This window comes from Hydra vulgaris, chromosome 09 (assembly GCF_038396675.1).
Source record: "Hydra vulgaris chromosome 09, alternate assembly HydraT2T_AEP".
NCBI classification, from domain to species: domain Eukaryota; kingdom Metazoa; phylum Cnidaria; class Hydrozoa; order Anthoathecata; family Hydridae; genus Hydra; species Hydra vulgaris.
Genome location: NC_088928.1, coordinates 850,749 through 876,330, shown reverse-complemented (window position 1 = coordinate 876,330; position 25,582 = coordinate 850,749). Strand labels below are relative to the sequence as shown.

At 26.2% G+C, this 25,582-nt stretch overlaps 2 protein-coding genes and 1 long non-coding RNA gene across 4 annotated transcripts in view; 2 read left to right on the top strand and 1 right to left on the bottom strand.

Annotated features, from left to right (window-relative positions):
* The window catches only part of LOC100202155 (neurogenic locus notch homolog protein 1), a 104,187-nt gene extending 97,495 nt beyond the window's left edge, over nt 1-6,692 (top strand). Inside the window, exon 28 of the mRNA XM_065804442.1 lies at nt 6,055-6,692. Coding sequence (XP_065660514.1) covers nt 6,055-6,149 — 95 coding nt within the window. The 3' untranslated portion in view covers nt 6,150-6,692. The remainder of the gene's footprint in view (nt 1-6,054) is intronic.
* A 6,244-nt stretch (nt 6,693-12,936) lies between these two features.
* On the bottom strand, nt 12,937-14,750 carry LOC136084473 (uncharacterized). Its single transcript, XR_010640573.1, has 5 exons — nt 14,320-14,750; nt 13,963-14,057; nt 13,673-13,838; nt 13,380-13,552; nt 12,937-13,302 (listed from the first exon to the last, which is right to left on the bottom strand). It is a non-coding gene; the product is annotated as an uncharacterized LOC136084473 (long non-coding RNA).
* Nucleotides 14,751-20,993: 6,243 nt separating this feature from the next.
* Nucleotides 20,994-25,582, top strand: part of LOC124810993 (uncharacterized) — a 146,788-nt gene continuing 142,199 nt past the window's right edge. For both annotated transcript variants that reach the window (XM_065804441.1, XM_065804440.1), the window contains exon 1: nt 20,994-21,258. In XM_065804441.1, coding sequence (XP_065660513.1) covers nt 21,256-21,258 — 3 coding nt within the window. In that variant the 5' untranslated portion in view covers nt 20,994-21,255. The remainder of the gene's footprint in view (nt 21,259-25,582) is intronic.

Here is a 25,582-nt window from a genome sequence, read left to right as displayed (position 1 = left end):
CTCTCATGGCAAAAATTTCAAATAATTGATATCATGAAACTAAATAGATCAAAATATTAATTAAGCGGTTTGAATCGACATTCAGTGTTGACTTTGACTACGTCTATTATTGTGTTGAAAAATTAACTTTGTACTGTGTTTCAACAAATTGTATAGGTTCATCCACATGTTCATTACTGAACATTCGTTATTTTTCTCGCTATTCTTTTTTCTTTAAATTGTGACTCAATGTAGTAAGTGCTTTTTTCCACAAACAATCAGGAATCTGCAACGCTTTTCTCAAATTCAGTATCGCAGAGTTCTTGAATCCAAGTACAAAATGTTAAGCTTTAACAGCAACTGTTAAGTTCACTTGAATCAGTTGCCATAATTTACTTATACTATTTACTATTTAATAAAATCTCATACCACATGTGTATAGCAACAATAAATTCAAAAGTTCACATTTCGTTCAAAACTGCTTTACAGTTGCTTAGAGTTTCAGAATGGTCTGTTTTATTTTTCAATTCATTCTTGCATTTGTTAACATTATCAAATTGCAACAGTTTATTAACATTATTAACGATAACATTATCAAATTACAACCTTTTAGTAGAGCTTATACTGCTCCTATTCTACTCTCCCACATCGTGTCTCTGAGAGAGGTTTTATTATTATTTTTATTTTAGATTTAATAAGTTCCCAACACTGGCTTGACCTCGGAAAGAGCACATAAACCTAATTAATAAAGTCAAAAAATATCTTTGCTGTAGTAGAAGAATTAGCTGCATTTATTAAAAGTAAATTCTAGCAATGACATCCGCACAGTGTGAAGAATGCTCTTGGATTAATGTTGAATATTCTTGTTCTGACACTTTTAACAATGTATTTTGTACTGGCACCATTATTATATCCCTGTACTCAACAATTTTGTATATCTAGACCAATTTTCTCTCGTTCCTGTAATATAGATTTGCTAAATACTCTCCCGCAGTTTCCGTAATGGTAATAAAAACAACATAATGTTCCTCTATCGCTCCAGTTGAGGAATTGCAAAATCTGAATATTATTGACATTTGTTCAACACAACTTGCGTCTCTAGTGCAATCAAGCAAAAAGCCATAATATTTTGCTTGTTTAACTCTGTGCATAACTTCATCAATAACTGATTTAGACATCAATGTAATTAACTCATTTTGAGTGTCGTGGCTCAGATAATTTTGAGCAATTTGTTTTTCATTATTTTGTTGCAAGTGCTCCTTCGTGTCAGATTATGTTTGAATAACAACTTAAATAAGTCTATAAAATTACCACTGTTTTACCAGGTTAAGTGATTCGCAATGACTTCTAAATGACAGGTTGTGTGAGACTAAAAAGTTTATTATATCTATCAATCTTTCAAACAAATTATACTAATATTTTTGAGATTTTCTAATCAATCTCTTATTTTCCTTATCTATTGTTTTTTTCGTGTTTGATTCTTTTATAAAATTCCATTTAACCATGCACTCCATGTGTTCTTGATTTTTTTCATGTCTATGCAATATCCAACTCAGATCATTTCAATTATTTATGTGAAAAAAGTCTACAAGGAAAGCAATAAACTTTATCTTGAAACAAGGAGTAAACTTACCAGCTGCGGTGTTGAGTTTCGCCGTTAATTAGTTTTTGTGAGTTTTAGAAAAATGTCTGCTTTTTTTTTATCAGTTTTCTCTAGATTTTGATGGGGACTGTTTTGAGTTAAATCATGACACTAAGATTCTGCTATTGGAAATTTTCATTTTCCCACATCTAAGTTTATAAATAAATTGCTTAAATAAATTGCTTTCTCTTGATTTACTGAGTCACAAATCTTATCACTTTCCAAATCTTTATTGCGTTCAAATTCTTGGGTCACAGCTGATACATTCGATTCTCAAGCTGGTTCTGTTTCAGAAGCCAAAGAAACTTGACCAAGAGATTCATCAGAGCACTCTGGAACAGTAACGGTTGAAAGGGGCAGTAATGGTTGAAAGGAACAGTAATGGTTGAAAGGAACAGTAATGGTTGAAAGGAACAGTAATGGTTGAAAGGAACAGTAATGGTTGAAAGGAACAGTAATGGTTGAAAAGAACAGTAATGGTTGAAAGGAACAGTAATGGTTGATAGGAACAATAATTGTTGAAAGAGACAGTAATGGTTGAAAGGTACAGTAATGGTTGAAAGGAACAGTAATGGTTGAAAGGGTCAGTAATGGTTGAAAGGAACAGTAATGGTTGAAAGGAACAGTAATGGTTGAAAGGAACAGTAATGGCTGAAAGGGGCTTCTTAAGAAATTTCATTATAATGGAACTCATTGCTTGGTTGGATTTCTCTGTTTCAGTCTTTCTTTTTCTTTTTGATGCACAAGGCTTCCATGTTTTTCCTATATCTATATCTGTCTCTCATTGGTTTTCCAGACATGATTTTTGACTATTTTGTTTGGACTAATTAATGGATTAATGAAAAAAATTATAGCGAGGTACTTGCATGAATTTTAAGTTTTGGTTTTAATGATTTCAAAATCATTAATCTTGACTAAAAGTTGCTACCATAAAAACATAATTAAAATCAAAAATTAAAGTTCATGCAAGTACCTTACTACAATTTTTTTTACAACTTTTTTGTAATTAATTAAATAAGGAGTTAAATTTTATTTATAAAAGTTTGTAATATTCACTTGGTTATTGTTTTTAATAGATTGTAGTAAGCTGTACTAAATACTTAAATAATTATATACTATATTATTATTTAAATTTTACTATACTTAATACTTAAATTATAACTTAATAAACTAAGTTAGTTAGGTTATAATAAACAAAAGTTAAATTTGAATTCGAGTTCATTTTCATTTCTCATATTTACAATTGTTTTACTAATAATTTGACGTGTTTCTCATACTGTAACGTGTCAAATGCTGAATAACTAGAAAAGAATGAGACTATTGAATTTTCTATTGACCGAAACCATTTAGTGTCAAATTTTTTAAATTAATTTATTAAAACTTGTTCCAGTCGAACGTAATATAGAATCTCCATCTAGAGCCGAACCTTCTAGTCTGAATCTTCGAGTCTAGAATCTCCATCTAGTCTAGAATCTCATCTAGTCTAGAATCTCCGTCTGAGTCCGAATCTTCGAACCAAATTTTATAGAAATGGCTTTGTTAATTAAATGAAAACATTCTATGAAAATCTATGAAAATATTATTCTTTAATGCTCTACATTATATAAAAAAAGTTTAAATTAATTATAAGCAGTGTTTTGACAATTCGGTTCTAGAACATTTTAACAAATTTGATTCTTGCATTATGTGCCATTAAAATAAAAAAATCGATTCTAAAATCGACTCTTGAAGTATTTAATGATAAATTAATTTGCTATGATAATTAGTATTTATGATATTTTAAAAATTCTTTTATGTTATCAGAAGCAGAATGAGATTGTTACTTAGAAAATGGTATTTATTTAAATGTGAAATAATATAACATATACATGTATATATATACATATATATATATATATATATATATATATATATATATATATATATATATATATATATATATATATATATATATATTTATATATATATATATATATATATATATATATATATATATATATACATATATATATATATATCTATATATACATATATATATATATATATATATATATATATATATATATATATATATATATTTACATATATATATATATATACATATATATATATATATATATATATATATATATATATATATATATATATATATATATATATATAGCAATATATATATATAAGTAAAGCATTATATATATATATATATATATATATATATATATATATATATATATATATATATATATATATATATATATATATATATATATATATATATATAATGCTATGTAATATTAGTAAGAATCGGATTTAAAAAATATAATATATACATACATATATATATATATATATATATATATATATATATAATGCTATGTAATATTAGTAAGAATCGGATTTAAAAAATATAATATATACATACATATATATATATATATATATATATATATATATATATATATATATATATATATATATATATAATGCTATGTAATATTAGTAAGAATCGGATTTAAAAAATATATAAAAATATAATATATACATATATATATATATATATATATATATATATATATATATATATATATATATATATATATATATATATATATATATATACAGTGGCAACGTTAGGGTAGGGCATGGTTGGGCGATGGCCCATGGCACCAAATATAAAGGGGCAAAATTTAGCACAAAATCATTATATTGGTCGAGATTGGATCTCATTTTAATTATTTAAAAGTACTATTATTTTATTTAAAAACTTATTATTGTCTTTTATTATTGTCTACGAACAAAAATAAAAGTTATATAGTTGTAAGTACTTTTTTATACTTGTTAAAAGTAAACCATATTAAAAAAAACATCAAGAAAACTCTACAAAGACGTAAATACATTTTGCTAGTTAAACTAAAAAATATTAAAATAGTAATTAACCAATTGGTGTTGAGTTTTTAACACTAATAGGGGTCATTAACCAATAAGTGTTGAGCTACAATTATGCAATTATGCTATTAAAAAGTTCTCTTGCTCAAATGGCGTTATAACGAAATTTTATAGTGGTAATTTATGCTTAAATATATTTGGATGATGGAATAATGTTTTGTCTAAATTGATGCATATTACACTTTATTTAGCTGAAAACAATATGGCGTTCAGAAGTACCTCCGACAAACTATATACGCCTAATAATGGAAAGTTCTTGGGCTTAGTACAACTTTTACCCACATTTAATCCAGTTATACAGGAGCACTTGCGGTTAGCTACGAAGGGTGATGTTTTAGACCACTACTGGGGAAAAGATATACAAAATGAATTAATAGAGCTGATAGGTACAAAAGTGAAGTCAGAAGTTATGTCGTGCGCAAAGAAATCAAAATATTATTCCATTATAGCTGACTGTACTCACGACGTTACTCATTTAGAGCAACTTTCACTGACAATACGATTTGTTGATTTATCATCAAATGGCGATAAAATATCAGTGAAAGAACATTTCATAGAATTTTTGTCTGTCAATGAGTCGACCGCATTTATTTAAAACATCTAATAACTCACTAAAGTTGTTAGATGTTTTAAATAAATGCGGACTGGAATTGAACAATTGCAGAGGTCAGGGCTATGACAACGGGGCGAACATTAAAGGAAAAAATATTGTGGTTCAAGGCAGAATTTTGGAAATAAATTCCTTAGCTGTTTATGTACCGTGTGCCTGTCATAGCTACAATCTCGTACTATGTGATGCCGCTAAGTCTTCCGTAAAATCAGTCACTTTATTTGGGGTACTTCAGAGGTTGTTTACATTGTTTTCAGCTTCTGTTCATTGTTGGAACTATATATATTTTTATGTTTTTTAATATTATGATATATGTTTTGTTTTGTGTGTGTGTGTGTTTGTATTGTGTTTTAATGTTCCTGATTTTCTCGTTTATTGACTTTTCCTATACATTTTTACCCACCTAATCTATTTTTATCTGGTAAAATTGGTAAATTTGGTAAATTTTCGGTAAAAGCTCAACCCTAATATATATATATATATATATATATATATATATATATATATATATATATATATATATATATATATATATATATATATATATGTATATATATATATATATATATATATATATATATATATATATATATATATATATATATATATATTGCTAAATAATATTAGTAAGAATCTGATTTAAAATATATATAAAAGTGAAAACTTAAAAAGCAATAAATTTTTATTTTGAAAAATGTGTAAATAAAAAGCATAAAATATTGTCTTTAATTTATAAGTGTAAAGTGTAGCAATAGTGGTGTGAAATGAAGCTATGACAGTGTAGAACAAAAAATACTTTTACATAAAAGATACTACAAAATGATTATAATATTAGAAAATGATTATTATTAGGAAAAAAAATTTTATGGTTTTTTAGACTCGAGCAATCCTGAATTAGAGGTTAAAAAGCAAATGTATGAAAATCCATTATTCAGTGGAGCCATGAACAACCCAGCTTACGATTCGCAGTAAAATAAATCCAGAAGTGCGATGATTTTTCGAAATATAAATCTCTCTAATTAAAAAAAAACTAAAACAAATAAAAGTTTAAATATTTTCTTACTCTTTATATTTTATCTTATACGATATCTTTTCTTTATATTTTATCTTATACGAATTCAAAACTTTTGCATATAAATTAGCCCTACCATATTTTTTATGTATAAACTTGACCCAACATATTTTTATGTATAAACTTGTCGAACCATTTTTTTATGTATAAACTTGACCAACCATATTTTTTATAAGCATTTTATGCAATAGTATTTTAGTATGATATATGATATTTAGTATTATTAGTATATATTAGTATGATGTATAATATTTTTGTATGATATATGATATTTTAGTATGATATATGAATTTATATATGAAGCTTTATTTTAGTATGATATATGATTTTATATACGAAGTTTTTATCCTATTATAAGGAACGATTTTTTTTGAATTGTGTAAGTTTGTATGTATTTTTTAGACGTTTTACGTATTTTTTAAGCAACATGATTTTTAATTACTTAATTTACAAGTTTTATATATTTGAAAACAATAACAAAAAATTTGTTTTCCTATAATCATTTTTAGAATAACTGATATAAATCAATAATAATAATAATAATGACAATAACGATGATGACCATAATAATTTTGGTTGATAAAAATTGTCACTCCTACCTATAATTCTTATCGAGTTTTATTGTTTAATTATCATCAGGAGGCAAAATTGGTTAGTAACAACAAGTAGGCATTGAAGTATATTAATAAAAAAGTCAAATATGCAAAATTAAATATCAAATATGAAAAATTAAATTCGGTCAGGATTCCCTAACCCTGACCCTAACCCTAACAGATTTAGTTCCAGTTAGTAAATGATAAAAGATGTCTTTTGTACGCTATACGTTTGATTTTTGTTATAAATAAAATTTATTAAGTCTTGCACCTAGTATTTAATTTTTATTTTAATGTTGATATCGTGGTCTTGAATTTTGTCTACAAAAATCTTTTATTTAAATATTTATAGTATTTATAAAAAATAATTTTTTTAATTTTCGAAAATCAAATTCGGCTTTAGTGACCATTTTAGCAATGTTGTAAGTCATTTAAACAATTATTGAAACATTTTTATAAAATACACTTAAATCGGCTAAAATTTGAAAAAAAAAATAAGGAGGAGAAGAGGGCATTTTTTCAAAACTTACCAAAAAAATTTACTGTACACGCAGCTGACTCCTACCTAAGTCTGATCAAAGTAGTCAATTAAAAAAGATTATTTATTTAAAAGTTAAACAAGCACGAAACCATTTGCAAATCTATTTCCAAAACATTTGCCTATCTTTTTCAAAATGATTTGCTCATTCTCAATGATAGTAACGTTGCCTAGATCAGTTAAATTATAAGAAAAGTAAACCATTTTATTATCGAGCCGAAAAGTGTTCACTTTGACAGGTCTACTGCTAAATACGTCAATTGCTAATACATTTTATGAAAAAATTATTTAACTTAGAAATTGATTTGTAAATTAATTGTTTATCTTCACTTGTGATTTTGATAGCAATATAATTAGTACCAAAAATATTACAAAAAACGTTATCTTGTTATACTAAAGCAATATAGTCACATATTTATAACATTTACTTTCGTTTAAGTTTTTTTTTTTTTTTAAATGAGTTTAGTCGTTAAACATATGCCGTATTTAAATTATTCAGTAGACCAGACTTATTTAAAATAGTTAAAAAAAAGCAGGGTTGAATTTACACCTTGGGGGCTCTAAGCTGAATCAGTTTTCGGGGCCCTCAAAAATATTTTGAAGATAAAAACCATTATATAGAATATATAACATCACATTACACCACAAACAGATTTTATTTATGTGTTTCATCATGACAGTTCACTTACAAAAAGTTCCGTTTACGTTTACTTACAAAATAAAAACGCATTTAACCTTAACACATATAAACACACAATTATTATGTATGAAGTGTTTCTACGTGTCTGATGTGTTAAAATGATATATGTTTAGTTTGAAAGTGGTTATTATTATCATAATAAATAAAACATAAATATAAATTAAGAAAAGTATATAAATTAGAAACATTTACAAATACAACCTTATTTTTGTAATATTTGTTTAATGACATACCTCGTAATAAATGTTTATCAATTTTATAAAAACAAAAGATCAAACGACCTGGTTTTTTCTATTATAAAAGCAAACAGATTTTCTTTAAAATAAGGTCCTAAACGATCTTGTTCTTGACACATAAAGGTTGACCGCGTGTGATGCAAGGGTTTTGGAGATAAAAAATAACTTCATCAACTTTTGACCTTTGAGAAGAGCATCGTCTAGAACCATCATCATTTTCTAATTTAAAAAAATAAAAAATATAGATAAATATACTTTAAATACAATTGACAAAGTACTTGAACTGTATTATAACTAAAATGCATGAATTTAATAAATTACCTGACTTTAAAAGTTACTATACTCATTTAAAAATAACATAAGGTTTATCCTTTTCTACAGAAGTCATTAAATTAAAAAGTTTTCGATCTTAATACTGATGAAGCGACGTTTTCGTTCTTATTACTGATTAAGCAGATATTAACAAATTATAAAGATTTGAGAGTACCTTATCGCGTGATCAAAAATATAAGAGAAATATTAAAAGGCCAAGTATGGTAAAAAATCCATGTCAAAGGCGCACAAATGGGTAACAGCGGCAGCAGCAGCGTTAAATTAAATATTAATTATAAGCGATGACTTTGCCAAAGCATTCAACTCAGTGTCACACAACGACTTTTTTAATAGATTATAACTAAAACATTTGAAGCCACCTATTAAAGTGGATGTCTAGTTGGCTACCTAACGGACAACATTGAGTAATATTTTGAAAATAAACGTCTGAGTGGAAAAGGGTGACGAGGGCGTTTCTCAAGGATCCGTTCTTAATTACGTACTTAATCTGGTTCCAATATGGATTAAGCATAACCTAGGAATACTTATATCTAACAACCTCAAAGAACAAGTTGAAGCAGCAGATTGGATTCTCAATTAAATGCTTGATTGTCTCAATAAGTCATTTCGGTGTCAGAGCTCTTTAGCTATAGAAAAAAACTGTACCACCTGTACATTAAACCGCATTATAGTGTTTTTTTTAATTAAATTTTTTAATAGTTTGTTGTTAATTAAACATTTTAATTACGATCAAAAACTAAGAATCCTTGACTTAACTACACTCAAAGAACGCAGTGACCTTCAGTGTTAGGGTTAGGGTAGGGTTAGGCTGCAATACAAAATTGCTTACCATTTACAATTAAAATTAAGACTGTAAAAAGTGTTTCTCTAAAATTGTTTTGATCATTCTTTTGGTGTAAAGATCAAGAACCGGTGAAAATTAAGCTTGAGGTATAGAAGACAGCTTAATGGAAGATATTTTGCATCTCAATAGTTTGAAGGAGTATTTATTTTTTATTAGTGGAAACACTTTAAACACTTTTTCTCAACCAAAAATACTCAAAGGGCCTAAAGCCTATTTTTCAATCTACATGCATTACGATTCGAATTTAGCTAAAAAGCAAGAAAAGAACGTTTTCAATATTATTTTCGTAGAATTTGTTTAATAATTCAAAGAGCGATTGATTAATTCATTTAATTCAAATAAAAAGTTATAGTCTTCTTCCTAACCATCTTTCCATTCGGTGTATACTTTTAATAATTGCTTTTCAGCAGAATGCTAAAAAAATATCGTAATAAAAATATAATGCAACGCAAATAAAATTATATTTATTGACAAATAGTTGAACAAGATACAATAGGGTTAGACTTATCTTATGTCAGTTAATTACCCTCAAGAGAAAAAAACGCCAAACTTTGTTTATTTTACACTTCAAAATTTGTCTCACTAAAAACAATGTTTTCATTAAATTCATTACATTCTTGCTTGGGTTGTAAAGTATTAAGGTCACGTGATTATTTTGAAATCTTACGCATAAAACCAGTGTTGATAAGCGGCGTAAAAATCTCGCCTCCGCTTTTCTTCCGCAGCAGACGGCTGCTACCTCCCGATCAACTTTTAGCGGCAAAATGTTCTGTCTTCCACCTCCAGTGTCTTCCGCCTTTCTATTGGCGGCTGCAGCCAGAGTTCTTTTTTAGGGGTAAAATGTTTTGGAGCCCGACGCCAATAGAGAGGCGAAAACAAATGCTGGCCTCCTCTAGAAAAAAATTTTCTTCTGAAGGCGGCCTTCTAATTTCATTAAAGCAATTAAATATTAACTAGAAACAAATGTTAAATACTTAACATCAAAGTTTGTTTTATATAATTTATTGACTATTTAAAAAAAATTTTGAAAAAAAAACTATAAGTTTGTCAGAGCGGTTGTTTTTCTAGGACTATCGAATAAATTAGTAATTTTTATATCAAAACAAATGTTAAAAATTAAATTTTTTTAGTACATTCCTTTTGTAAAAAGTCAAAAAAATAGTTTATGACAAATAATTAAATTGTCAGTTTTTGATCGATGTTTGATGTTTTGTCGCCCTTTTGTAACGCTAAAACTTTTATTTTTGGACCATTACATTATTAAAAAAAATTTTAATTTTAAAACTTTAATATTCTTGAATATTGGCATTTAAAACATGATGATTATAATTGGAAGGAACTCTACGAGGTTTCTCAAGTTGTTTTTGGTGCTGCATTTTCTCAGGTTAAAGTTGAACGAGATTTTAGTAGTTTTGCAATAGTCTACACTCATTTGAGAACTCTACTTATGGATAAAACATGAACGCTATATTAGTCGTGAGACAAAATTTGGGTTTGCTTAAAATTCTTTTAACAACGTTAACCTTATAAAAAAAATGAACGTACGTAGCGCTATTTATTTAATTAACGGATATATATATATATATATATATATATATATATATATATATATATATATATATATATATATATATATATATATATAAACAATTTTGAAATGTATTCTACAAAATACAGTGTTCAGTGTTCTTAAAAGAACAGAGCAATTATAAATTGCAAACCAAGAATGTTTATTAAACAAAAATTGGAATTAGTTTCTAAATGCAGGCACGAAAATAAACTTCTCCTAAAAAACTATAAAAATAAATGAGCTCAAGCAATTGTTACATTCAATCCCCCTTTTAAATAATATTTTCATAAAAAGGCATAAGTAATTATTTTTAAAGAATTCCTTTTATAATAGTGTCAGCAAATTCCACAAATGTGTGAAAAGTTACAGAAGTTAAGACATTTGCGACTTCCTGTAATTGGATTTTTGGAATATTTTGAAGTTTTATGTCATATTTCTGCTAAAAATGTTGAGCAGCTAATACAAGATCTTCGTCATTCAAGTACTTAAACTGTCATAGAAATCCAAAAAGTTTACAAATTTTTTGTAACGACTGAAATCGTCATGTGAGGCCAGATTAAATTGAAGCGAAAAGATTAAATTGAGTCGTTTTAAAATACAGTTTGGCATCATCTTGACTTTCTCAAATGACAATTAGTTGAAAACTTACATGAATCACCAATATTTCTTGCAACAAATTTTAACTCGATTAAAATCTTATCGAGTTGTTCACTCAACCTTTGAATGTCATTAGATGGATTTTCAATGTTATCCGTTTCAACATTAAGAATAGTATGGCTTGCCTCAATTAGATCTGTCTGATGAGTTATTGTGAGTAGCTTTATCCAGATAGACGACATCAAAATGCATTCAAGTTTGGAATTAAACTTTTGAATAGCATTGAGTTTATCATTTTAGCATGGGCTTTTAAATGTGGCACCCCAAGTTCATTTAAAGCACTTCTCACTAAATTCAAATGTTGTGTAACTGGTTTAACACCATCAATCCGTGCTGACCATTTTGTTTTGGATATTCCGCACAACGAAACAGGAAGATTTTATTTTAAAAATTTCCACCTTTGAGGACTACGACTGAATAAATTGTATATTTGCTGAATTGTTTCAAAATACGTTAATGCTTCTTTGCATGATTCAGCGCAATCGACACCAATTAAATTTATTGTGTGATTTACGCAGCTAGAAAACATGCAGTTTAGATTTTATTCTATCAAAACCGCTTGCATCCCGTTATACTTTCCATCCATATTAGCCTTGTTGTTGTAAGCTTGACCCATGCAGGCTTCGAAATCCAGCTTCAAAGTTTTCAATCCCAGACGGCACATCTGGTTTTAATCTCGGATTTAAAACCCGTATAAACACGTGTTTGTTACTATCCAGGCGTAAACCAAAAACACGTGGATTTCACGGGAAGTTTAACTGGAGTTTTACACGTGTTTTTTAAGGTTTCAAACACGAGTATTTTTATGTTTTAAATACGTGTTTTTGAGGTTTTAAACTTGTGTTTTATGAGGTTTTAAATTCGTGTTTTCTATAGTTTAAAACGGACTTAAGGCATTTAATAAAGTTTCCAAACGGAAACTTTATTTAATGCCTTAAGTTAGTTCAGGCATAAGTTTTCCAAACTTATGCCTGAACTAACAGCTGCTCAGCACGGTTTAATGATAAACCAAAAATACGTAGGTTTTGTTAGACAAGTTTATAGCTTTAAACATGTAAACCTTTTTTTATATATACTACATTATATTTACGACAATTTTGTTGTTTTATTTTTGTTTTTTAAGCTAAATTATTTTACAATAATACTACAAAGAAAAAATAAACAAAGAAATAAAAAACCAAATCATTAATAATAAGCTAATAAAAGACGCTTGGCACATGGTTACCATACATAATATTTAATTTCGATTGATCGCCTCTTCCGTCATTATAAAATCTAAAATCGTATAACAATACGCTTTCGCATTTTTACAAACAATTCCAGTAGCATCAAATGTTCTTTTTAATTTTTCTTAAAAGTCGGGTCTCGAACTTTACTAATTCTTCAATTGAGGTAACCTGTTCAAATTTAATTTCATTCAAATCTTTATCTAAAAACTATTGCAGTAGCCCAAATTTCTTTTTATGTAATGGTGTGACAATCATTTTACGCTAAAACATGGCATCATCCATGGGAGAAGTTTCGTTTGTCTGATTTTTTGGTCGATCTGTATTGGTAATGGTTTTTGATGATTCGCCTTAATCTATTTAAAAAAAAAAACAAGTTTTATAATAAATAACAAAATAAATGATTATCTTAGTCTATTGTTTTGTATTTTACCTAAATAAATGCACTATAAAAAATACTGTTTGAAAAAACCAGAGTAATGATTCGATGGAAGAGTAAAATTGATTTTTTCCTTATTAATCACGCTTGTTTGTGTCTGTACATTTAAACGGAATCGACCATTCATTCTTCTTTTCAAATTGTTTTTTAGAGCCACCAACTTCAACCTAAATAAGAGACGCCCTTTAAGAATTTATGAAACCCATTAAGAAACATAAATCATCAAATATACTATTGTACTTTTTAAATATTATAAACTTTTAAATTAAATGCAAATAAGTTATTACTTTGGAAAGACCCAGAAGCCCGAGTATTCACAAGTATTTTCATTAGCATTTGTACCAGGATGTAAATCCTCTCTTAATTGATTTTTGCTTATAAATATAGAAATCTTTAAAGGTTGATTCGAAACCATCTCATTTAGGTTTTGTTGCTTGTTAGGGTGCAAATATCCTGTTTTAAGATAAATTAGACTAATATACACTCAAATATAGGTAATAAATATAAATATAAGTTATACATAATATTTAAAAAAACCAAATGCACACATGCCCCCTGTTCATTAATAGTCACCTACCTTAATCAACATTAATATTATTATCTTCATTAAGTTTCTGAAGTCTTCTTTAAATATATTGTCTTCATCTAGATTATGTGATAACGGTAAAACTCCTAAAAGATAAAATTTGCAAAAACAAAATTTACAAGAGATATTAGTGACATTTTAAAACCCACATATTCTGGTTTAAAAATGTTATATATATATATATATATATATATATATATATATATATATATATATATATATATATATATATATATATATATATATATATATATATATATATATGCATGCACACAAACAAAACAAAAAAAGTTCAATATGTGCTAATGCATATCACTAGCCATAGTCTGCTTGATAATAGACCCTTACCTTTATCAGCAAAAAAAATATCATTCTGCAATCAGATAGACTATGCAAGAAATTTTCTTGCTGGCTTCGGCTCATGCCATATTTTTTATACTGCTGACTCTTTTTTGTATCTTCTCAAACAATTAAAAATTTAACATTTACATAATAATTTTCAAATATAAACAATTGATTTACAGATAAGTAAAGTTACTTACGGACAGTATTTTGCAACAAAGTATTACTAGATTTTGCTGTCAATATTGGTAGAGAAAGTTTATTCGATGAAGCATAGGTTGTATGTTGGTGCAGCCTCGTAGCTCGAAGACAAATTTAAACATTCAGGAAATAAATTTCCAGCTAAAACTGATCGATATTTTTTCATATATTCTTTCTACTATGCTGAACTTGTTCTTTTCATTTTTGTTAAATAATTATCATTAATAGGATATCCTATAGCATTTAGTACACACACATTTATATAGGAACAACACTAGTATTTTTCAAATATATATAAATAATAACAATACTAATAGTAATAACAATAATACTATTACCACAAAAAATGTATTATATATATATATATATATATATATATATATATATATCGCAGAAATACACACACATATACAGATACAAATACACACAAATATACATACGCCGAAATACACATACATACGTGTGTATATGAGTACATATTACGTATACATAACATATACACTTATTTATAAGTGTATGTATGTATGTATGTATATATGTATATATATATATATATATATATATATATATATATATATATATATATATACATATATATATATATATATATATATATATATATATATTTATACATACATACATAATATATAGACTTATACATACACACATATATACATATGAATACATAAATAAACACATACATATTTTATATATGTATTATACATACATATATAAAATATACATTGTATAAATTATATAGATACACGTGTGTATATGTATGTGTATATATATATATATATATATACACATATATATACACACGTGTATATTTATATATGTGTGTGTGTTTGTGTGTGTATATATATATATATATATATATATATATATATATATATATATATATATATATATATATATATATATATATATATATATATATATATATATATATATATATATATATATATATATATATATATATATATATGTGTGTGTGTGTGTATATACATGCTAATACTTAACAAAAACTGAATTTATTTAACATATAAATATTCTCGACAAATGTTTTCCTGAAAGTTCTTGTTACACACTCTAAAACCATCCGAATAATAAAAATGAAATAAATTTGAAAAATCGCGTGCTTTTAGTAATGGTTTTACATTCGTTGCGAAAACTTTTGATAATTTAATACTCCATTTTTGTAACTGAAAAACCATCACTAAAAACTTAATATCCTAACTGGTTTTTTGGTAAAATATAGTAGTTAATTTCACGGAATCAAAACCCTATTCTTGACACGTGTTATTCTTAGTGTTTTCGGGAGTTTTAAACACGCAACAGAAACCACGCGTAACTTTTAAACGAGTTGTGCCGTCTGGGATATTTCTAGTGTTCAAGCATCAATTTCTCTTCCAGTTTTATTTTAGAAATTTTTAAGTAAAATAATTCTTTCTTCAAATGAAAAATTTGAATTGTCTAAAATTTTAACATATCGAATAACCAGAGTAGTTTGCTCCTCGTACAAGCAATCTGGAGTAGCATCAACTATTATTGAATTATATTTTGCTTTCAAAATTTTTTGGAGGATTTTTGTTTGAACGTGTGAACCACAAATATCAATAAATTCGTTCTGAAATTATGTTGAAAGATAATCAGCTTGCATTTGCTGCTGACACTGTTGTGATTCTTGAATAAGTTTAACATTCTCAGCTAAAAGTCATATATGCTGAGAACATGTTTAATATGCTCAGCTTAAAGTCATATTTGCTAAGAAGCTTGATAATACCGAGAAAGTTCCCATTAGCTCGATAACATATTTGATGATTTGAACCAAAAAACTCGTTCTGTATAAGCTCTGTACACAAAACTAATCTGATGAATCATGCAATGAAGACGCAATATTTTTTTCAAATTCTTTATCTAATCTTCGAACAGTAGCTAAAGATAGTTTCAAATGAAATCATTGTACAAACAAAATCGAGAGAAAGAAATCAATAATAAGGAAAGCTTGCTTACATTGCCTGCCATTTTAAAATCTAACATTGTTTTCTGGTAGTAAATATGACGTATTAAGATATTTTTATCTTCGTTTAGTAAAACTCTGATTACAATTTTTTTTCCGTTAAGTATAACTCTGCCTCTATTAAGTATAACTTAAGTGTAACTCGTTAAGTATAACAACAAATTTTTATTCGTTAAGTGTAACTCTGGTTAATAAGTTTTATTGAAAGTTTATTTTGAATAACAATTCTCAAATACATTCATTACAAAACCGCTTAAATAACTCTGATAATTATTAAACCACAGAATTTCACGAAATATTATAGAGTTTACGACAATGCTTTGCAATGGAATCGTAGTTTACAGTTTGTTAAAATTCAAAACGAGGAAAAATTGTGTGTTTTATATGTATGGCCCATATGATAGCCACACCTAATTTAACACGTATTTGTGTAAGGATTATACCACACTAAGTTGAACAATTATGTGGATGTATTATGTGTTACACATGTGGGCCACACTGATCATCAACGTATATATCAATCATAAACTGAATTATACTTTTACACTTTTATTCCACTTATAAACACTATGGCCAATGTCGGCTGCATATACCTTTCTTGTCGGGTTTTGTTTTGTCAATGTTTAAAGTTAAACTTGTTGCGCTTAACCGTTTGGAGATGTGATCAAGTTCTTTATTCATATTTGAAAAAAGCTCAGAAATGTCGCTGTTTGACAGAAATAAATTAGTATCGTCCGCAAAAATGATACTCATAAGGTTAGAAGCTTTATTTAAATCATTTATATAGACTAAAAACAAAAGTGGGCCTAGACTTGAACTCTGTGGAACACCACATATAAAAAAAATAATAACAAAAACAACAAATAACAAAAAATAATCTTGTGTAGCCATGAATGCACATTACTCGCAGAACGCTTAGAAATATTGAAAATATAATTGAGAATCTGTCTGAAAAAGATGAAAAAGAAGAACCTGTACAATACACTCAAAATGATTGAATCTATATACTTTTAAATAAAACATGTTTTTTTTAAAAAGGGCAGCAAAACAATACCAAAAAGTATGTTTTGCACCAAATTAAAAAAGAGAACAGTTTATGGTTAAGTAATTGGTCTCAAAATATACTTCTTGTTGAGTCCAGAATAGGGTCAAAAACATACTTCAGTAAAAAAGATTTCTCAATCCTAAAAATGGTTTGTAATTACTTGTCAACGGCTTTTCCTATAAAAGTGATGGTAAACATTTGATTAAAAATTAGGGAAGAACAAATTACAATAGCCTATAATAATAGGCTTTTGTAATTTGCTTTTCAATCCTTATAATTTATTAACTGTTTCATTTTTTGGTGTTATTCTCATTTAATCCGCTTACACCAACAATTTGAGTAACTAATCTATGACAAAAACTCAGTTAATCCGCTTACACCAACAATTTGAGTAACTAATCTATGACAAAAACATTAAGAGTATGATGCATTTTGAGATTTAAAAGTTAAAAAACATTTTAAACTTTGTGGGTTTGAAAACCATATACAGTCCCTACATTTTGCGTAATAAAGTTCTGACAAAAATATAAAAAGTATAATGCGATTTTTTTCTTGTTTAAAAAAAAATTTATTTATAGTTTAATGGTTTTACTACCAAATAAACTTTCATTTTTAAGTTAAGCCAGTTACAACACGCTAAATTCTATTTATCTGTTAAGCAATTTACGCCTACATTATTCATTAATAAAGTTTGACAAAAATATAAAAAGTATGATGCGTTTTTTTTTTATTGTTTAAAAAAAAAAAGTCACATATTTTTAAAATTATATATTTAAAAAAAAAAGTTATACATTTTAATTGTTTTACTACCAAATAAACTTTCATTTTTAAGCTAAGCCAGTTACAACACGCTAAACTCTATTTATCTGTTAAGCGGTTTACGCCTTCATTATTCATTAATAAAGTTTAACAAAAATATAAAAAGTATAATGCGTTTTTACATTATTATTTAAAAAAAAGTTATATATTTTAATGGTTTTACTACCAAATAAACTTTTAATTTTAAGTTAAGCCAGTTACAACACGCTAAATTCTATTTATCTGTTAAGCAATTTACGCCTACATTATTCATTAATAAAGTTTGACAAAAATATAAAAAGTATGATGCGTTTTTTTTTTATTGTTTAAAAAAAAAAAGTCACATATTTTTAAAATTATATATTTAAAAAAAAAAGTTATACATTTTAATTGTTTTACTACCAAATAAACTTTCATTTTTAAGCTAAGCCAGTTACAACACGCTAAACTCTATTTATCTGTTAAGCGGTTTACGCCTACATTATTCATTAATAAAGTTTGACAAAAATATAAAAAGTATAATGCGTTTTTTTTTTATTATTTAAAAAAAAGTTATATATTTTAATGGTTTTACTACCAAATAAACTTTTATTTTTAAGTTAAGCCAGTTGCAACACGCTAAATTCTATTTATCTGTTAAGCGGTTTACGCCTACATTATTCATTAATAAAGTTTGACAAAAATATAAAAAGTATAATGCGTTTTTAAATTATTATTTAAAAAAAAAGTTATATATTTTAATGGTTTTACTACCAAATAAACTTTTATTTTTAAGCTAAGCCAGTTACAACACGCTAAACTCTATTTATCTGTTAAGCGGTTTACGCCTACATTATTCATTAATAAAGTTTGACAAAAATATAAAAAGTATAATGCGTTTTTTTTTATCGTTTAAAAAAAAAAAGTCACATATTTTTAAAGTTATACATTTAAAAAAAAAATTTATATATTTTAATAGTTTTACTACCAAATAAACTTTTATTTTTAAGCTAAGCCAGTTACAACACGCTAAATTCTATTTATCTGTTAGGCGGTTTACGCCTTCATTATTCATTAATAAAGTTTAACAAAAATATAAAAAGTATAATGCGTTTTTACATTATTATTTAAAAAAAAGTTATATATTTTAATGGTTTTACTACCAAATAAACTTTTAATTTTAAGTTAAGCCAGTTACAACACGCTAAATTCTATTTATCTGTTAAGCAGTTTACTCCTACATTTTTCATTAATAAAGTTTGACAAAAATATAAAAAGTATGAGGCGTTTTTTTTTTATTGTTTAAAAACAAAAAGTCACATATTTTTAAAGTTATATATTTAAAAAAAAAAGTTATATATTTTAATAGTTTTACTACCAAATAAACTTTCATTTTTAAGCTAAGCCAGTTACAACACGCTAAACTCTATTTATCTAGATAAATATAGTAAAACTAGTAGTAAAACTATTAAAATATATAACTTTTTTTTTTAAATATATAACTTTAAAAATATGTGACTTTTTTTTTTTAAACAATAAAAAAAAAACGCATCATACTTTTTATATTTTTGTCAAACTTTATTAATGAAAAATGTAGGAGTAAACTGGTTAACAGATAAATAGAATTTAGCGTGTTGTAACTGGCTTAACTTAAAATTAACAGCTGTTAAGCGGTTTACGCTTAACAGCTGTTAAGCGGTTTACGCCTACATTATTCATTAATAAAGTTTGACAAAAATATAAAAAGTATAATGCGTTTTTTTTTTATTATTTAAAAAAAAGTTATATATTTTAATGGTTTTACTACCAAATAAACTTTTATTTTTAGGTTAAGCCAGTTGCAACACGCTAAATTCTATTTATCTGTTAAGCGGTTTACGCCTTCATTATTCATTAATAAAGTTTGACAAAAATATAAAAAGTATAATGCGTTTTTACATTGTTATTTAAAAATAAAGTTATATATTTTAATGGTTTTACTACCAAATAAACTTTTATTTTTAAGCTAAGCCAGTTGCAACACGCTAAATTCTATTTATCTGTTAAGCGGTTTACGCCTACATTATTCATTAATAAAGTTTGACAAAAATATAAAAAGTATGATGCGTTTTTTTTTTATTGTTTAAAAAAAAAAAGTCACATATTTTTAAAATTATATATTTAAAAAAAAAGTTATATATTGTAATAGTTTTACTACCAAATAAACTTTTATTTTTAAGCTAAGCCAGTTACAACACCCTAAACTCTATTTATCTGTTAAGCGGTTTACGCCTACATTTTTCATTAATAAAGTTTGACAAAAATATAAAAAGTATAATGCGTTTTTTTTTATCGTTTAAAAAAAAAAAAGTCACAGACTTTTAAAGTTATACATTTAAAAAAAAAAATTTTATATTTTAATGGTTTTACTACCAAACAAACTTTTATTTTTAAGTTAAGCCAGTTACAACACGCTAAATTCTATTTATCTGTTAAGCGGTTTACCCCTACATTATTCATTAATATATTTTGACAAAAACATAAAATATATGATGCGTTTTTTTTTTATTGTTTAAAAAAAAAAAAAGTTATATAACTTAATGGTTTTACAACCAAATAAACTTTTATTTTTAAGTTAAGCCAGTTACAACACGCAAAATTCTATTTATCAGTTAAGCGGCTTACACCTACTTTATTCATTAATAAAGTTTGACAAAAATATAAAAAGTATAGTTTTGCAATCGAGCAAAAAATTTTTAAAGTTTTAAAATTAGAAAGGTTTTGCTGAATCATAAAAGTTAATATAAAATATTAAATTAATTTCAGAAATATAAAATCGATTTTACCATCAAATAAAAAGAAACACAATATAAATAAAGAGTTGTTACAATAACAACTTTGAACATCATAGCTAAGGATGGTAAGCCTTTTATATATTTTTGATTTGTTTAAAGATTTTATAATTAGGTTAAAACCACTGATTCCTGGCCATTTTATATTAAACTGCGTCATATATTTCCGCGAATGGTTTAAGTTTATGAAAAAATACTTCTTAACTCTTAAAAAACTTTTAGAGATACAATAATGACAAGGTTGGTAATTTTTGTCAATAAATTATTTAATTCAAACCTTTCAGGAAAATGATAATATTTTAAAGTTCAAATAAAAAACAAAACAAATTTATTGTCGTGTGAATAAAAAATAAGTTCTGCATAAATTTTTACTTTTGTAAATTTAATTATTTGTTTAAAAGCTAAGCAAACAATATATTTTGAAACGCTTCACAACGCTTTTATGTTTTCAAATTAGCTAATGTCTTAAATAAATGAAAACATAAACTGGCTCTATTTAAAATGCAATTGCTATAATAAAATATTTTTGGATGAAAATTAAAAAAATTGAATGTAGATAGTAAAAATTGGATTCAACTTTATAATTAAACCTTAAATTTTTATTTTAACAAAGTTTGTTTTATAGCTAGACCTTTTTCATGGCCAAATATAAGTTGACATGTTGCTATGAATAGGTTATTATATATGGGCAACAAAAACAACAAAAGTAACAACATAAACACTGCCAAACAAAGTAAATTTAAATTCAAACCAAAGTAAAATGTTTTTATTACTAGAATAAACCATTGCAATTGAGTTAAATTTTAATGATTTATATTAAACAAGATAAATCAGCGAAATTATTTTTTCATTTCGCATTTTTGTTTTCGCGGTCGGAATATTTGCCATGGTATATACAAATTTAGTACAACTTTTAAACTCAGATAAAACAACGTTGCGTTGATCTTATATAGCAAACTGAGATTCCAAATACAAAAGTTTGATTATATTTTCACTTTTTAAAAATTGGAAAGCCACTCACTCAATATTTAAGGCAATAAACTTCTTTGAAAAGTGGCCAGGATTTGGTGGTGGCCATATATAGGTGGTTTTACCCAAAGTGTTTTAACGTAACTTTAATAAAGTTTTCTTAAGGAAAACTCAAAAAATGATTTACGTAATGATAAATTTAATTTTAATTAAATGTTTTCTAGCTGAGAACAACCCGTAAAACATGTTCATGGTGACCAGTATAATTCAAATTAGTTTGTATTTAACAAGTCTAATAGTTTATTATATAAGTTACGAGTTAATAAAACTTTAACTTGAACTTTTTTGCAAAAAATGCAAACTTATTTTAATTTAGAATAACATATTTTGAGTCAAACAACTAATAAAGGCTTTCGTTATGCTAACCAAGGGGTTAAAATTCAATAAATTGTTTTGTTTTATACTATTTTGTTGTCAATTTAAAAAATAATTTAACTTTCACTTTATGATTAAAAACTTTGATATAAATATCGATCCATTGTTAAAGTTGTTAGATTTATTTTTGAAACTTTTATAAACTAAAAAAATCGCATAATTGTAATCAAAAATAAAAGTTTGTAAAATTTAAATATAATATGCAAAATGTAGGTATTATATACAACATATAGATATTATAGAGGAGACTGTTCTAATGTGAGCCCTGCCCTAATCTGAACCTCAGTGATATTTTGGGTTCGGTTTAAGGTATAGAAAAAAAGCGCATTATATATTTTTTTTTCATATATTTTTTTTATTTGCAGCTGTTTCTTGTTTAGAATATATTGCTCTTTCATGCTGGGTATTTAAATTTAAAAAAAAATTTAATTACAAGTAGTTTTTTTATGCTTTTACGTATATGTAATAACAAAAAAAATCCTTAGCAAAATCATAGCAACGGTTTTTTTCCTCTAAAAAAAGTTTTTAAATGTTTAACAACTAATTTGTGACACTAATTTTCCCATATTACATCGTATCTACTTTTTTGATTCTGTAAATTATTAGGAGGCTAAAATACATACCCTAAAACATTATTTCATTATACTAGCTGGTTTATTATCAAGTAGTTAGAGTCCTTGCCTTGTTCTACAAGAAAGTTTATTGCGAATTAAATTAAGTTTATTGTTTTTTATTAATATATTTGAAATTAATGGGTAATCCATCCAATCGTAAAAGAAAGATAAAATATAAATTTAGAGAAAATCAACAAACAGCTAAGAAAAGTTTGACTTCAGAAAAGGTTGCAAGTTTTCCTAATAAAAAAACTACAAGAGAAGTAAAAATTGCAACTCAAGTTTCACCTACTGATGAAAACGATCATTCAATTTTGATTGAATTTTAATTGTTGAAAAGGTTCAAAGAACAGACAGCCATATATAAGGGCTGTTATAGCATTTAGAGAAATAGGAAAAGGACGCGAAGCTATTTCCAATTTTATACGATGCATGAATATGTATGGGTTATCTGAACCAACTTATAGTTATATCAATGAAGAGCTTCATGCAGCTTATTATAATCAGCTGCCAATAAGAGCATTCAAAAAGCTGCACAATTAGCATTTGATCAATCCAATGTAGATCAAAAGGTTATGAATTATGGAACTTGTTGTGTTTCAATCGATGGCTCATGGCGAAAACGTGGACGCGTATCACTAAATGGTATTGTAACAGCCTGCCATAATGGCAAATGTATTGATGTGCACATATAATATCAAAATACCGTCGTAAATGAAATATAAAAAGGTTTAAGTCTAAAAAATCCTGAATAAAATGAACGATTAATGAGCAATGATTGCAATATAAATCATAAAGAATCATCTGGTTCAATGGTAGGATCCGGAGCAGTTAAAATATTTAGTAGACCAGTACAGACGCATAATTTGATTTACCATGAACACTTAGGAGATGGGGACACCTCTTCTTTTAAGGAAGTATTTGATTCAAATCTTTATTCACAATTTGATGTGCCACCAGTAAAGTTAGAATGTAGGGACCAGGCCAAAATAAAAGAATATAAAGGCACTAAAACCCCGCTTTCAGGAAAGGGAAAGCTATTAGAGATAATGTTAATCGTTTGTATGCAATGAAGAAGTCGGTTCTTGCAGTTCTTTGGCATTGTACTCAACCGATGAATCTTATCGACATCAATTTTGTCCGCCAGGTATTAACAGTTTGTGTATGTATAAAAAATACAAGTCAACAGGAAAAAGTTTCGTTAGTCATATCAATATACCTAAATGGATTCATGATATTATAAAGCCAATCTTTATTAGTCTATCGGAAGATGAGCTATTATCTAAATGTCTTCAAGGTCAAACGCAAAACTCAAATGAAAGCATAAATCAAATAATTTGGACTAAGTGCCCATCTTTTTGTTGAGCGTAAAATATTAGAAATTGGAGTTTATTCTGCAATTGTTCAGTTTAATGATGGCACTGGTGCTTTACATACTGTTTTAAATCATTATAGTATTAAAGGCGGTGTATGTTTTCAAAATGGTTCAGTTAAAAAAGAAAAAAAAAAAGCATCAGATGATGTCGAAAAAAAAAAGCATCAGATGATGGTAAAAAGAGAAGAAAGACAATCAGGAAGATTAAAAAAGGATTTATAGACATTCAAAATGAAAAAGAAGTAACAGATCCTTATCTTCCTGGTGAATATTATACTTTAAATTGTGTTTTTCATGAATATTTGTGTTTTTTTGACTTTTACTTCAACTTCAAACAATATATTTCATAAAATAATTGCGCTATAGCTCTAAAATTTTCGCTGATTGTCCATTTAACATATACCATGTCATTCACCACAATCATTTTATTTGTGCAAGAAAATTTTTTTAGCTTACTAAAAAGGTTTTTTTGACATGGCTATTTGCAAGATATATCAAGTTTTTTTCTTGAAAGCACCAAACTTTTTTTTCTTGGAAAGAGCTTTTTTGAAGGATTCATAAGGTGAGCGATAGGTAATGTTAAATCAATACATTATTATTCACTCTTTATAATAGAGAACAGTTCGATTTGCCTAATGTGGAATTCCTTCAAATTCAGAAGACAATTTACAAAATTAAATAATCTTTAATTATTATTGTTTTTCTTTAAATAACACATTATTTCAAGCCAAAAATAATGCATGTAGGCTTTATTTTTTAAAACTTTTTTTTCTGTTTAGAAATGCCAGGTAAAAAGAAGGGTTATGGCCGGGTAATTTTAACCTGCAAGCATTTTTTTTTGTAGTTCATGGTTTATCTAAAAAACAAGCAGAAAAAAAATAACAATGTTTCTAAACTTACTTTGTTACGTCATTTGAAAAAATTTAGTAAATGACCTGAAGTTGAGAAGAAGTTGGGACGTAGCACAGTTTTGACTAGTGATCAAGAATATGAACTTTG